General features: G+C 42.8%; 1 protein-coding gene across 1 annotated transcript in view; it reads left to right on the top strand.

Annotated features, from left to right (window-relative positions):
* phrf1 (PHD and ring finger domains 1) overlaps positions 1 to 7,105 on the top strand; it is a 61,456-nt gene extending 54,351 nt beyond the window's left edge. Inside the window, exons 18-20 of the mRNA XM_084334502.1 lie at positions 2,123 to 2,215; positions 4,247 to 4,375; positions 5,878 to 7,105. Of these exons, the coding sequence (XP_084190628.1) occupies positions 2,123 to 2,215; positions 4,247 to 4,375; positions 5,878 to 6,054 (399 nt within the window). The 3' untranslated portion in view covers positions 6,055 to 7,105. The remainder of the gene's footprint in view (positions 1 to 2,122; positions 2,216 to 4,246; positions 4,376 to 5,877) is intronic.
* Positions 7,106 to 16,148: the final 9,043 nt, after the last annotated feature.

Genomic DNA, 16,148 nt, shown 5'->3' with positions numbered 1-16,148 from the left:
CGTCTAAAGCTTCCCCCCTCTTCAATGTTTTTCAGGGCCACTGGAAGCTTGTTCCACTCCAATGCCGCAGAATATAAAGTTAATAATAATAGATAATAGAGTTTGAAAACGTCAAACAGAACTTCTATGTTTATCCGTCTGTGGTACTCTAATGTGTTGGGGAACCCTTCAGGCTCATGCGTTACACATGCTCGCATAATAAAGACATTTCCTTAAATGACCAGAAGGTGGCAGTCTTTAGTCTTGAGTGAGCAAATTCAAAAGCCGACTCTCAAAAGTCATGTGATGGAAACTGAAACCGGCTGGAGCCTTTTCTGACTAAAGTGAAAGTAAGTTTCTGGTGAAACCAGAACTGTTGTCCGAGGGGATGTGATCACACTGTGTGGTCCTCCAACATGTACAGCTTGGTATCGGATATGATCACTGAACCAAATCCATACTGTATTATGATTTATTATTATTATTATATATATATTTTTTTTAAAGATTACCGGTATGGTATTATTTATTTTAAATGGTGGATATTTTGAAGTTGCTGTTGTGACTTGTTTAGTGTATATTTGAGTTATGTTCTCAGAATTGTTTATCAAAACATATATATATATATATATCTTTACAAAGACTTTATTAAGTCTTTACTTTAACACTGTATATAAAAAGTAGCTACACTTCCCAGTTGGCAGGAGTCAATGATTGCATTGCCAGGGTATTTTACATTTAGTCCTTCAGCTGAATGCGTGTGTTTGATCTCCTCCTCCCACAGGAGGTGTGTGTGTTTTGTGTAACTTCCTGTTTGATCTCCCACAGGAGGTGTGTGTGTTTTGTGTAACTTCCTGTTTGATCTCCCACCGGAGGTGTGTGTGTTTTGTGTAACTTCCTGTTTGATCTCCCACAGGAGGTGTGTGTGTGTTGTGTAACTTCCTGTTTGATCTCCCACAGGAGGTGTGTGTGTGTTGTGTAACTTCCTGTTTGATCTCCCACAGGAGGTGTGTGTGTTGTGTAACTTCCTGTTTGATCTCCTCCCACAGGAGGTGTGTGTGTTGTGTAACTTCCTGTTTGATCTCCTCCCACAGGAGGTGTGTGTGTGTTTTGTGTAACTTCCTGTTTGATCTCCTCCTCCCACAGGAGGTGTGTGTGTGTGTTGTGTAACTTCCTGTTTGATCTCCTCCTCCCACAGGAGGTGTGTGTGTTGTGTAACTTCCTGTTTGATCTCCTCCCACAGGAGGTGTGTTGTGTAACTTCCTGTTTGATCTCCTCCCACAGGAGGTGTGTTGTGTAACTTCCTGTTTGATCTCCTCCCACAGGAGGTGTGTTGTGTAACTTCCTGTTTGATCTCCTCCCACAGGAGGTGTGTGTTGTGTAACTTCCTGTTTGATCTCCTCCCACAGGAGGTGTGTGTTGTGTAACTTCCTGTTTGATCTCCTCCCACAGGAGGTGTGTGTTGTGTAACTTCCTGTTTGATCTCCTCCCACAGGAGGTGTGTTGTGTAACTTCCTGTTTGATCTCCTCCCACAGGAGGTGTGTGTTGTGTAACTTCCTGTTTGATCTCCTCCCACAGGAGGTGTGTGTTGTGTAACTTCCTGTTTGATCTCCTCCCACAGGAGGTGTGTGTTGTGTAACTTCCTGTTTGATCTCCTCCCACAGGAGGTGTGTGTTGTGTAACTTCCTGTTTGATCTCCTCCCACAGGAGGTGTGTGTTGTGTAACTTCCTGTTTGATCTCCTCCCACAGGAGGTGTGTGTTGTGTAACTTCCTGTTTGATCTCCTCCCACAGGAGGTGTGTGTTGTGTAACTTCCTGTTTGATCTCCTCCCACAGGAGGTGTGTGTTGTGTAACTTCCTGTTTGATCTCCTCCCACAGGAGGTGTGTGTTGTGTAACTTCCTGTTTGATCTCCTCCCACAGGAGGTGTGTGTGTTGTGTAACTTCCTGTTTGATCTCCTCCCACAGGAGGTGTGTGTTGTGTAACTTCCTGTTTGATCTCCTCCCACAGGAGGTGTGTGTGTTGTGTAACTTCCTGTTTGATCTCCTCCCACAGGAGGTGTGTGTGTGTGTTGTGTAACTTCCTGTTTGATCTCCCACAGGAGGTGTGTTGTGTAACTTCCTGTTTGATCTCCTCCCACAGGAGGTCCCAGGAGCGGTGGCTGACCCTGAGAAGAAGGATGCTGCTGCTGCTCCTCTCTGCGCCTCCACCAGCGCCGGCAGCCTCCCTCCTGAAGTCAGTGCTTTCTCACATCCAGAGCCTCATGTCTACATCTCTTATAGTATATATACTAATAAATAATAATACATTGAAATTATATAGCTCTTTACAGTGTAAACGACCAAAAAAACTGAACAAAACAAAAACGGTTAATGGTCGAAAGTGAGAGTGAAAAGTAGTTTTTTGAGGGCTGTTTTAAAGCACAGTAGGGTGTTGGCAGGTGTGTTTTAAAGCACAGTAGGGTGTTGGCAGGTGTGTTTTAAAGCACAGTAGCGTGTTGACAGGTGTGTTTTAAAGCACAGTAGGGTGTTGGCAGGTGTGTTTTAAAGCACAGTAGCGTGTTGGCAGGTGTGTTTTAAAGCACAGTAGCATGTTGACAGGTGTGTTTTAAACGACAGTAGGGTGTTGGCAGGTGTGTTTTAAAGCACAGTAGGGTGTTGGCAGGTGTGTTTTAAAGCACAGTAGCGTGTTGGCAGGTGTGTTTTAAAGCACAGTAGGGTGTTGGCAGGTGTGTTTTAAAGCACAGTAGGGTGTTGACAGGTGTGTTTTAAACGACAGTAGGGTGTTGGCAGGTGTGTTTTAAAGCACAGTAGGGTGTTGGCAGGTGTGTTTTAAAGCACAGTAGGGTGTTGGCAGGTGTGTTTTAAAGCACAGTAGGGTGTCGGCAGGTGTGTTTTAAAGCACAGTAGGGTGTTGGCAGGTGTGTTTTAAAGCACAGTAGGGTGTTGACAGGTGTGTTTTAAAGGACAGTAGGGTGTTGGCAGGTGTGTTTTAAAGCACAGTAGGGTGTTGGCAGGTGTGTTTTAAAGCACAGTAGGGTGTTGGCAGGTGTGTTTTAAAGCGTGTTGACAGGTGTGTTTTAAAGTCACAAAGTAAATAAACTCCCTTTTGAAATGGTGACCACTGTGTATTTATGTTTAATGTAGACCTCTTTTTATTTGTATGTCAGCTCTTTGACTGCCAGAGTGAAGTGGACTCAACCTTGATGACTCAGATTCGGACTCGGACTCGGACTAGGGTAATGGGGACTCGACTCTGGCTCTTCTTTGGTGACTCGGACTTGGACTCGAACACTGGGGACTCAAGACTCGACTCGAGAGATTTAGTGACTCAACTACAATATATACTACTACCTACTATGCTAATATGTCTATACTACTACCTACTATGCTAATATGTCTATACTACTACCCACTATGCTAATATGTCTATACTACTACCCACTATGCTAATATGTCTATACTACTAACCTACTATGCTAATATGTCTATACTACTATGCACTCAAGACTGGAGCACTCAAGTTCAACACTGCTAGATGAACAATAACACCGACCCTTAGCTGCCAGAGTTGTACCCTTCCGCTGACTTGTTGTAAACTTGTAAGTCGCTTTGGATAAAAGCCTCAGCTAAATGACTAAATGTAAATGTGAATAAGTTGACATGTGAGCAACTACAGCACAATAAAATGCTGTTGTTGTAAGTAGGGGCTGTACCGAATGTCATTTTTTAACATTCGAAGCTTCTATTGAAGTATTCGAACGAAGCTTCGAATGTCTATATAAAATAAAATTACAAAAAATTAAAATAAAAAAATGTATTATTATTTTTTAAACTAAATCCTCAATTTCAATGAAGTGATTAAATGAGTCTTTTTCTTTTATTAAATCAACTTTCTTTAATGAATATAACTCAGTTTCGTCAACATAAATAATCCAATAAGGGCACGGTTGGTTATGAAAGTGATGGTGACGTCTTATAGTATAATACTATAATATTAGTGTAGCCTAATCTTTATCTGCAACTGTGAAGAAAACCCCCATTGGTTTAAACAGATTGAATAGACACATAATATTTAAAAATAAATAAATAAATAAAATGTTATAAAAAAATTTAAATTCGAATGTTGATTTATAATTCGAATGTCAACATTATGATCGAAGCTTCGAAGCGTTCGGTACAGCCCTAGTTGTAAGTCTGTGCTGCTCCATTGCCGGTGGAGACGATGTGTGTAACGGTGGTTGTTTTGTCGTTGTTTTGTCCACAGTACATCAAGAAGCTGCACATGCAGGAGAGGGCGGTGGAAGAGGTGAAGCTGGCTATCAAACCTTTCTACCAGAAGAGAGACATCACCAAGGACGAGTACAAAGACATCCTGCGCAAGGCCGTACAGAAGGTGAGCCTGTTGTTTTTAAATGGGATAAACGCATGGATAAATAATATTTTTATTTCATTTCTTTTAAAAATGTTCTGTCTCCTTCCATACATTTTTCTGTCTTTTTCACTCGACTCGCATGTGTCGCTGCTGCATACTGGAATTGTATACCTGTGAATATAACTATTATCAACAACAAACAACTTTTAAGTTCAGAGGAAAGAGACATTCACATCAGCAGTTCATACGAATTCCCTCAGTGGCATAAAAAAGTGTCTTTTCAGTATATAGATTGTTAGTATAGTCATTATACTACTGTGTAGCCTGTCTGCTTACAGTTGTGACAGTCTCTTCCTCTGATCTGGCGCTCCTGTGGCTGCGAGAGACTGTCCAGGTCGCTTCTTAACCCCCCTCCCAGCCCCCCGGGTTCGCATAGACATTTTAGGGGAAGGAGGAAACCATGATGTATACCGTAATTTTCGCACTATAAGCCGCACCTGAATATAAGCCGCAGCAGCTAAATTGAATGATGTGTACATATATAAGCCGCACACTGGACTATAAGCCGCAGGTGTTTTAATGTTTAATTACCATATGTAAGGGTTCGTGCACAGAGGGGATTGTCGGGAAAGAGATGGCTGTATGAGGAAGCTCCCATTTATTAACTTGCAGCAGCTGTGTGCCTGTGAGAGTTAAAGGTGGTGGACTGTAACCTGTAAAATCCATAGATTTAGGAGGTCCCCTAGTGGCCGTTAGCTGTACAAATCCATAGATTAGCCACACTGTTATATACATAGATATATATAGAACACTAGATAGCTTGCCCGCGCTGCCGGCCAATGGAGAGCGACATCACTGAACCGCCGCCATCTTGGGAGGGTCAGCCTTGAGTGAGAGTGAGTGAGCTGCACAGACAAAAATACTCATAACTCGCTGAAATATTGACGGATTTACAAACGGTTTGGTTTATTACAAGCATTATTAACGTGGCTATGATTCAAGCGGTTTGTAAAAAAAAACATCTTTAATTTTTTTTATAAGTATGCAGTATCATAACTACATCTTTGATGTTTATAGCAAACCAACCCGTTTGTAAATCCGTCAATATTTCAGCGAGTTATGAGTATTTTTGTCTGTGCAGCTCACTCACTCTCACTCAAGGCTGACCCTCCCAAGATGGCGGCGGTTCAGTGACGCTGGTGACTCCGCCTTAAGCTATCTAGTGTTCTATAGATATCTATGGTTATATAAGCCGCAGGGTCGAAAAATGGGGGGGAAAGGCGCTGCTTATAGTCCGAAAATTACGGTATATGTATAGAATACAATTTCCCTTTCTTTTTTTCTTTTTTTTCTTACTTTTCCTCTTCCTTTCCTCTTAATCTTTTCTTTTTTTCTTTTACTCCCAATGTTTTAAGTTATGCATTCGGACCCCAGGAAGAGTAGTCTTTTCACCCAACAGGGTTGTGGACTAACGGGGATCCGTATATATAATAATAAACAAATGTGTTCACCACTCGTTTCAGGTTTGCCACAGCAAGAGCGGCGACATCAACCCGGTGAAGGTCGCCAACCTGGTCAAAGCCTATGTGGACAAATACAAACACGCCAGGAAATACAGGATAGGAGACGACGACGAGGATGAGGAGGAGGAGGAGGGCGACCCAACGCAGGAGGACATGGTCATCTCCGACAGCCCGTGAGGAGGAGGAGGAGGAGGGCGAAGACAAAAGGACGGCCCCGCCCCGCCCCCCCCCGTCCCAAACACTCGTCCGTTCTCTTTTTTAGCTTTCACCGGATCACGCCGCCGCGCGCGGGTTGGACTCGGAGCTCTCCGAGAGAGAAACCCCCCCCCCCAGCGCGGCGCGCGGCTATCCTTCACGGCCTCCAGGCTTTGTAAAAAATATAAAAATAAAGAAACGTTAACTTGTTGTCATGAAAACATTTAAGAGGATACCTTTCTGTTGAGGTCATGTGAAGCCCCGGTGTGGAGTCTGTGCCTGTAGCCCGGGAGGGTTCCACAGGCGGCAGCCAGCCGGTCTCCTCCTCGGACCCTCCCTCTCTCTCTGGCGGGGTGGCGTCACGTGCAAGGCGGCCTGTCTCCTCCTCCTCGGACCCTCTCCCTCTCTCTCTGGCGGGGTGGCGTCACGTGCAAGGCGGCCTGTCTCCTCCTCCTCGGACCCCCTCTCTCTCTCTGGTGGGGTGGCGTCACGTGCAAGGCGGCCTGTCTCCTCCTCCTCGGACCCCCTCTCTCTCTCTGGTGGGGTGGCGTCACGTGCAAGGCGGCCGGTCTCCACAGGCGTCACAGTCTGGGCCGCACGCACGCAGCGTGTGGGTTTTTAGTTTTGTATGGCTTCTTTTGTTTTGTGGGAGGGGAAGGGTATTTATCAGTGGCGACGAGCCTCGTTGTGTTAAAGTAAAACGCAAAGGCCTCTCGCAGGAGATTTGCATATTGAACGAGAGATCGTCGTGTCGAGGAAAGAGGTTATGCTTTTCTTTTTTTTTTTGTAGAAAAAATGACAGAATTGAAGAAGAAAAAAAATAATTTTAGATTTGTTTGTAAATAATACAGATTTGATATATCATCACATTATGTCCTTCCAGTTTAGATGCCTAGTGGAAATGGTGGAAATGAATGGTTCTGGGTTCTAAAGATTATTAGGTTTAGATTTACTTTTTGTTATGTTGAAATGCCTCTTTAAGATGTCTGTATGTTTAATGGTTTGGCATAACATTAAATAACTCTGCACATGACCTTGTGGTACCGCTGAGATGAACTGTGTTGTGTGTTGGCCGGATGATTGCGGGGCGTGACCACAGTGGATGTCGGGAGTGTTTTTTATTCACACGCGGCGATGTGAAGGGAATGATTTGATCCAGCACACAGTAGAGTATACCTCTGGATTGTGAAATGGAAAATAGGCCCACTATTCTCAAACCATGTACCGTTGTTTCTAGACCTCTGAGAAATGCAGAATTCCCACCATAAATCAAATCGGCACTATTATGGCCATGTTTAGACGGAGAGAGTCTCGACAGAAACCGCAGAAGTCGTCTTGCGATTCTCACTTTTAATTTTGCGTTTAGACTAGTGTTTTGGCAGGGAATTCTTCGTGCAGACGAGGCTGTAAAAGTGTAGTCTACTCGAGACGACGGAGCCCTGCTACACTGCCTGCCTCAGGTCGTTGAGACAACCAAGCATGCTGTGAAGACCCGCCCTACTCTGTCTCTGATTCGCAGACTGTGGGTGGGGGAATGTGATTGGACCAAAGCAGAGTCACACACAGACACTGGCTCCAGTCACTAGATGTGATAGCCGCAGGACTGATTCTTGTGTATTTAAAAGTACTGCCAATGTGGTGATCTCCGTGGATAGAATCAGACATGCTTGTTCGCTTTGTTTACGCTTCTAGGCTACTGGCGCATGCCTGTGACGTAAGCAGTACGCGACGAGAGCCTCGAGAACCCTTTCGTCATAGTTTTATGCGGTTTGACTGTTCAGATGATAGCGCGAAGGTTTATCGTTTCTAGGATTTCCACCCAGGAAGGTGGTTTAACTTTTTTGCAGATTCGCCCCGCAAAAACGCTGTTGCCGTATGAACAAAAGGCACATCCGAAAAAATATTTTGCCGGATTCACCCGCGAGCGTTTCCGTCTAAACATGGCCTATGTCTATCGCACTGGATTTTGATTGCCACGCCTCTATTTTGGTCGCACTGTGTCCTTTTGGGGGGGGGGGGGGGGGGATTCAATTGTGTTTGTTCATAAACTAAAACTGTTTTGTATTGTTGTTCTATTTATTTTTGGGCATTTATTTTGTATTTTTTGTATTTTTCACCCATCCCAATTTTGTCGTTATGCTAATTCCCTTCCTGGTCCATTGTCCCACTGTCGGCCTGGGGAGGGTGTAGATTGTAGAACTACCACGTGCCTCCTCCGTTACATGTGCGCCAGCGACCTGACAGTGAGGAGTTTCACTGGGGGAACGTAACGCGTGCGGAGGTTCACGCTATTTCCCCCCCAGATCCCCCTCCCTGCTGAACAGGCGCTCCAGACCGGCCAGTAGGAGTCGCAGTTTACAACGACCAGGACACACATACCCCACCGGCTTCCCACCCGATAACACACTGCCAACTGTGTTAGTAGGGACGACTGACCGAGCCGGAGGTACTGCTGACAGCTGGATTCGATCCCGCAGTCTGCGGAAAAAACTACAACATATTAATAAATAAATTAATTAAATTGGCCTGAAAACGGATCAAACCTTTCGCAAACGGCACGGACGCTCAACGGTGGGCGGTGTTGGAAAGCAATTGCTTGACTTAACCCTGTCACTGCCACACGACAGAAGGTTAACCCTTTACTATCACACAACCGACGGTCGTTAACCTTCTGTGTATTGTCGCAGTGAAAGGGTTAACCGTTTGGTAGTGCGGCGGTGAAAGGGTTGACAGGATGCACTAACAAAAACAAACGTTCTGGCGTTTTTATACAGGACAAATACAGGTGCATCTCAATAGATTCGAATATCGAGGACGTTTATCCATTTCGGTTATTCAATTCAAAAAGTGAAAATCGTATATTATATAGATTCATTACACACACAGTGAAATATTTCCAAGCCTTTATTTCTTAGAATTTTGATGATTATGGCTTATAAGCTAATGTAAATAAAAAATTCTGTATCTGAGAAAATTGGACTAATAAAAAAAAATTATATTACAGAAATGTCGGCCTATACTGAAAGGTATATGCACACAATACTTGGTCAGGGCTCCTTTTGCAGGAATCAATGTGGCGTGGCGTGGAGGCGATCAATATATTTCCTCAATATTCAAATGTATTGAGATGCACCCGTACAAGGGAGGTGTAGGGGTTACGTTATTACGTTATTGCTGCAAACGAGGACCAGTGAAAACCACAAGACATCACTGCCGTGAATAATTTAAAGTTTGTCTTGAGCACTTCCTCTCTCGGTTAAGTAAACAATATGTTGTCAATAATGGCCTTCGCTCTAAGGTGAGAGCTGGGTTAGAAATGATTGTTAGCCCCCCCTATTTCCTTTTCATGCAAAGCATATGGTCCAGTAGTATGAAATGTTCAATAACTAAAATTATTCCAACCCTATTTGGCCAACAAGGCTTATACAATGCCACGTACCTGTACCTACTAGTTTATCCAATACCGCCATTGAAGTGCAGGGAATGCATTTTAAATGTTGTCTTTGTGTTAAGTTCATGTGCACAATGCATTCAGGGAGTATGGACATGTGTGTTTTGTGTGCACATTCATATTCAAATTGTATTCCATCTGTTCATTTGGGGCTTATAAACCGCATATCCCATTTATAAGAGCTAGGGTATCCCAGCTGAGGAATCCAAATGTGATCATTAGGATAATGCTGATATTACCAGCGATGATGAGGCATGTCAACACATTTAATCCTGTTTTATGTTGGGTTCTGTGGTCTTTGTGAATTCCATTTCCATGGTTTTATACAATAATCGGCTGTATCTCATAAACCACATACAGTAGATATGTGAAACTGAAACATATACAGTAGATATGTGAAACTGAAACACAGTAGATATGTGAAACTGAAACATACAGTAGATATGTGAAACTGAAGCACATACAGTAGATATGTGAAACTGAAGCACATACAGTAGATATGTGAAACTGAACCACAAACAGTAGATATGTGAAACTGAACCACAAACAGTAGATATGTGAAACTGAACCACATACAGTAGATATGTGAAACTGAAGCACATACAGTAGATATGTGAAACTGAACCATATACAGTAGGGATGTGAAACTGAAACATATACAGTAGGGATGTGAAACTGAAACACATACAGTAGATATGTGAAACTGAAACATACAGTAGGGATGTGAAACTGAAACAAACGGATATGTGAAACTGAACCACATACAATAGATATGTGAAACTGAAGCACATACAGTAGATATGTGAAACTGAACCACATACAGTAGATATGTGAAACTGAACCACATACAATAGATATGTGAAACTGAACCACAAACAGTAGATATGTGAAACTGAAACATATACAGTAGGGATGTGAAACTGAACCATATACAGTAGGGATGCCACGAACGGTATCAGCCGATATTCAGTATAAATATATGAGATTGGGGAATTCCGATAATTCCGCTTTCTAGTCGCCGATTGCGAAAACCGATCAATGACTCGCAAAAACATGAGCCAATTCTCAGCGGAGTTGGTGTCATAACTCATAACATGTCGGCGGTGTGGAACTATTACAAGGTGTCTGAGACGGATGCAACAAATGCCATCTGCAATGTATGCCAGGATAAAATACCTGGTTGTGGGGGAAGCAATGTAAAAAGTTTCAACACACCAAATGTAATAAGACACTTGAAGTCCCATCACCCAGAGGAGCATGGAGAGTTCGTTAAGCTTACCGCGCAGAGTACAAAGAGAAAGAACCTAAATGTCTGCTGACGCAAACCACTTTAGAGAGCACCCGTGCGTATTTTTTCATTTCATTTCAACCTTTATTTAAAATCGTAAGCATGTGAGGTTTCCCTCATTTACAGAAACTACGATTGTACAAAATGTGAACGGTACATAATAGAAACAATATTCACAGAAATGTAAAAGATCAAAGATAATAAAAACAATATTCACAGACATTTCAAAGATCAACTAAAACAGTTACAGGTAGTCACACAATAGTATGAGATCATACGTTTAAACATTCCAAGAGAAGGGAGAACCTCCAATTTCAGAGAGAGTTGAAGGACATTCCATGAGTTTTTTTTTCCAAGGAAAAGGCTGACTTCCCTCGATCAGAACCAACTTGAGGGACCCTAAGAACCATCCAGTTTTCGATCGAGTTGAATAGGTTACAATATTCCAATCTAACAGTGAAGAGATATAAACAGGTTGTTTACCAATAAGGGCTTTAAAAATAAATAAATACCAGTGTTTGTTGCGCCTTTCTGCAAGAGAAGGCCAACCCACCCTGTCATACAGGACACAATGGTGAGTATCATATCTGTCACCAGTTATAAACCTGAGAGCTGAGTGATATGCAGAATCCAGAGGTTTAAGAGTTGATGCCGCAGCATGCCTATAAATTACATCACCATAGTCCAAAACTGATAAGACTGATTCAACCATTCTTTTTCTACTAAGTACCTTTTTTTTTTTTTTTTTTTTTACTTTGGCCATTCCCCTGGCTCTTTTATGTGTTTATCACATTTATTCTGGTCAAGGATGACCGACAGAAACAGGCTGAAGGGGTTCAGATGGGGGGGAAGACACTCTGGGAAAGGCACGGCTGCAGTCCGGGATTCGAACTCGCTAAAAACCCCAGATCCGTGACGAGCACGGTTGTCCACGGCGCCGAAATAGCGCTCGCGGTACGTGGTGAGCTACTGGAGCTCCCCTACTAAGTACCTTTTTAACTCCGTACAGACTACCACTTTCATTGGTCTAGGTCAGGGGTTCCCAAACTTTTTCAGCTCGAGACCCAAAAGAGAAATTTGGTGTTTCCCCGGGACCCAAACTTACAAAAATACATCATGAATTGCCATAACATACATTTATAAACTACTGATAAAGAACACAACAAACCATGAATTTCAAATGTATATGAAATGTATTTATTTAATTATAAAAGTACATCACAGCAATAATCGGAGTGTAATGTTAAGTTGCTCACCACCTCATAACATATGTACATACAATTTTGTAACACCTTTAAATGAACAAACATGTTCTACTCCTTTCTATTTCTCACCCCTTTTTCAACTCCATTTCTTACCCCCTCCCTCAGTCCCTCAACCTTAAAACCCAACATTGAGCAACATTCTGATTAATTTGTACTGACTTATTTACAAATTCTACTGACCTGACATCATGCAAGAAGTGGTATAATATTTAATCTATGGCACAATGAAATCTAATGAGAGGTATGTGGCTTGTTGAAGTTTTCAACCAGCAGATCTATTCTGGGCTTGGTTTTTGAAAGTGCTATTCTGAGGTCATGCTGAGCATTTAGTCTGTTTCTGTATTTGTTTTTCAGGTATGCTAGAGTAGAAAACCCAGATTCACATAAGTATGTGGTGCCAAACTGAATCAACACATCTACAGCTTTTTTTATTAAAAAAAAATATATTTTTCTTAATTATTATTTATTGGCGACCCAGAGTTTGGAAAACGCTGAAGTAGAGGAACATTGGATCTGTTTCTGTACAGGAAACCAATTTTCTGTCGCAGTTTAGAGGCAAGATTGTCCACATGGAACTTAAATGTAAATTTCTCGTCAAGCCACAGGCCAAGATATTTATACTCCGTGACTCTCAAGAGCCACTGGCAGTGGAAACAACAACATAAACTTTGTCTTACTAGCATTAAGAACCCATTTAAGACTAGAAATGGCATCCTGTAGAGCATAAAAGGAAAGTTATATAACCGTGATAGTCAGAAGGCTAAGGCGATCACAAGAAAAGAAAAGAAATTCATAGGGCTGGCTGGACGACCAGCCATAGAAGTGTAGTCGAGACGAGTACCCTCTCAGCCCCAGCCGCTCCAATAGGGCATATCTGCAGAGCCGCACTGGAGTAGGGTATATCTGCAGTGCCGCAACCCCATACGTCTGGGCGGGGCTTCGGGGCTTGTACTCTGTGTGAGGCGGGGCTTGTACTCTGTGTTGTTTCCTGTAAAACCCGGACGTAGTCAGTTTGTGCTGTTTATTTTTTCAAGCAGTGAGGACTCGACAGCATTTACATTTCTGTGTTCCGTGTTGCGGGTTAGGGTTAAGGTTAGGGTTATGGTTAGGGTTAAAAATAAACAGCACAAACTGACTACTTCCGGGTTTTACAGGAAACAACACCGAGTACAAGCCCCGACCGACCCCTAATTAGAATGAGTAACAATGCGGTGGGCAAGTCCAGTAGGGAGTGTTAATGTAACACAGTGTGGGGGGGGGGGGGGTGTCAGTGAGGGTCCCGAGCCGTGTTGATGAGGCTCACTGCAGAGGGGAACAAACTGTTCTTGTTGATGACGCTCACTGCAGAGGGGAAGAAACTGTTCTTGTGGCGTGAGGTTTTGGCCCTGATGGACCACAGCCTCCTGCCAGAGGGGAGTGACTCAAACAGGTTGTGACCGGGGGGTGGTAGGGGGTCGGCCACAATCTTACCTGCACGCTTCAGAGTTCTGGAGAGGCGTACAGGTCCTGGAGAGGTGGCAGATTGCAGCCGATCACCTTCTCAGCAGAGTGGATGACACGCTGCAGCCTGCCTTGGTCCGTGGCTGCAGCGTACCAGTGTGATGGAGGAGGTGAGGATGGACTCAATGTACCTATAAATACTAACTAGATAGTTGATGATAAACATTTAATTTCATTATCTGAAATATTCTAAAATCGAAGATGGGAGGCCCGTCTGTGGACCTGATGATGAGTACCAGTCTTCTCCTCAGACATAAAATCAGTTTTTCACATTAGGATCTAACATCTCAACAGGCCACCTTGTTTATGTTTTGATTCAGTTTTAGTAGAATGTGAAAGACATGAATGATGTGACATACTATAAAATCAGTTTCTTTTACAGTGCAATGAATTAGTTCTGGATTACTATTACTGTACAGTTCAAAGTCATCTTTACCTTCTGTTTGGTATATCCACAGTTTAAAACCTGACAGTCTTCCCTCTTGTCTGACACCCACTCTTAATGGTTTATATTAGGGATGGTCGATATTGGCTTTTTTACAGATACCGATATTGTCCAATTCTTAATTTCCGATACCGATATATGCAGGGTTTCCCCCCCAAAAAACGGAATAATTTCAGGTAATTAACATTACATATCTCTTGTCGTGGAATTAACACAACATTATGCATACTTTTGACAATAAATAAAATCAGAATTAGTTCTTACTTGCTTGCCTGGGTAAATAAAGGTTAGATAAATGTAAAAAGACATTTGAAAACCGATACTGATAATTTCCGATATCACATTTTAATGCCAATATCGGACATCCCTAGTTTATATGGTATATAACAGTAAACACAATGGGTTTGATAAGCGATTGTTTTGATAAGGACCCCACAGAGATGCAAATATTCAATTAGAATCCAGGTACTTTCTGTGTGGAGTTGGCATGTTCTCCCTGTATCTTGGGGGTTTCCTCCAGTTTTCTCCCCGCAACTGACTGTGGTGTTTTACAGTTCAGACAGATCTGGTACAGTAGCTCCGACTGTGGTGTTTTACAGTTCAGACAGATCTGGTACAGTAGCTCTGACTGTGGTGTTTTACAGTTCAGACAGATCTGGTACAGTAGCTCTGACTGTGGGGTTTTACAGTTCAGACAGATCTGGTACAGTAGCTCTGACTGTGGTGTTTTACAGTTCAGACAGATCTGGTACAGTAGCTCTGACTGTGGGGTTTTACAGTTCAGACAGATCTGGTACAGTAGCTCTGACTGTGGGGTTTTACAGTTCAGACAGATCTGGTACAGTAGCTCTGACTGTGGGGTTTTACAGTTCAGACAGATCTGGTACAGTAGCTCTGACTGTGGGGTTTTACAGTTCAGACAGATCTGGTACAGTAGCTCTGACTGTGGGGTTTTACAGTTCAAACATACACAGCCTCCGTCAGAGGAGAGGATAAAGGCTCTGTCGGGCAGCTGACCACATCTCCATCACACACAGATGACCAAATACACATTCCACCACAAATTCCACACAGGTTCAGGTTGAAGAAGTTTAATTTTAATGTACTGATATAATACAGGTACGTAACAAGACGGGTTAGACTATGTGCTTGAAACAAGTAAAATAATGTGCCAGTGCAATAAGCAAATTTGTCTTGGAAAGATTTCTTGAACTAAATAAAAATATATCTCTCTTGATTGGATACAGTGCAAATAGGATACTAGACCATATTTCTTTTCCGGTTTACTGCAGAGTGGAGGGACTGAGAGACCCATGTTACTGACCAGACACTATATCAGTGATGTCTGTCGGAATGTAGAGCTACTTAACACTATCTTATCAGAAAATACCACTTACAGCGCCTTTTAATGTGCAACACATGCATTGTCTGAAGTACTAACAGATGGAAGGTGAGGAGGAAAGACAAACAAGCAGACATGCTTTTAGTAGCAGAACTGAAAGACGAGTTTCTCAGTCCACCACACCCACAAACTTTGTAATTTTTTCACCTTTATTGGCCCAGGGTAGGTGCGCTGAGCACGGATACCCCTTTTCAGCAATGCCCTGCTTCACATGCACAGTCAAATGTACATTTCACATCTGGGAGCTCAGCTGACCCAGTATCAGTTCTACCAGTGCTTTGAGCATTTAATTTTTAAAGTTGAAACTTTCTGAACTTTTCAGAGTGATGCGCTGAGCGCATTTCAGACAACCAATCACAGCCTATCATATCTACCACTCTGTTTGTAACCTGACACCGGAGTTGCCTGCCTGTCTACCCACAAGAGACGACACAAATTCACTAATAACTACACGAATACACTAATAAAAAGCAAAGGGCGAACTGTGGTGTCAGGCAATAACTATATATATAATTAATATACAATAAAGTGTATTAAAATATGCTATATGTGCAAAACCGCGGCAGTAAAATAAGATAAAAAGATGGCTGTCGCTAGATTTCTTTCTCTCTGTCATCTTGCTACAAGATGCGCTTCATCCCAAAACTAGCGGCGCACTGCCAGCGTTTTTCAGCTGGAAATGTGAGCTAGGTGGACGCATGCCCTAACAGTGCCCAACTGGACCC

The sequence above is a fragment of the Notolepis coatsorum genome (genome assembly GCF_963971535.1).
Source record: "Notolepis coatsorum genome assembly, chromosome: 18".
Taxonomy (NCBI): Eukaryota; Metazoa; Chordata; class Actinopteri; order Aulopiformes; family Paralepididae; genus Notolepis; species Notolepis coatsorum.
The sequence above is the reverse complement of the archived record's forward strand: the minus strand, read 5'-3'. Positions and strand labels throughout refer to the sequence as shown.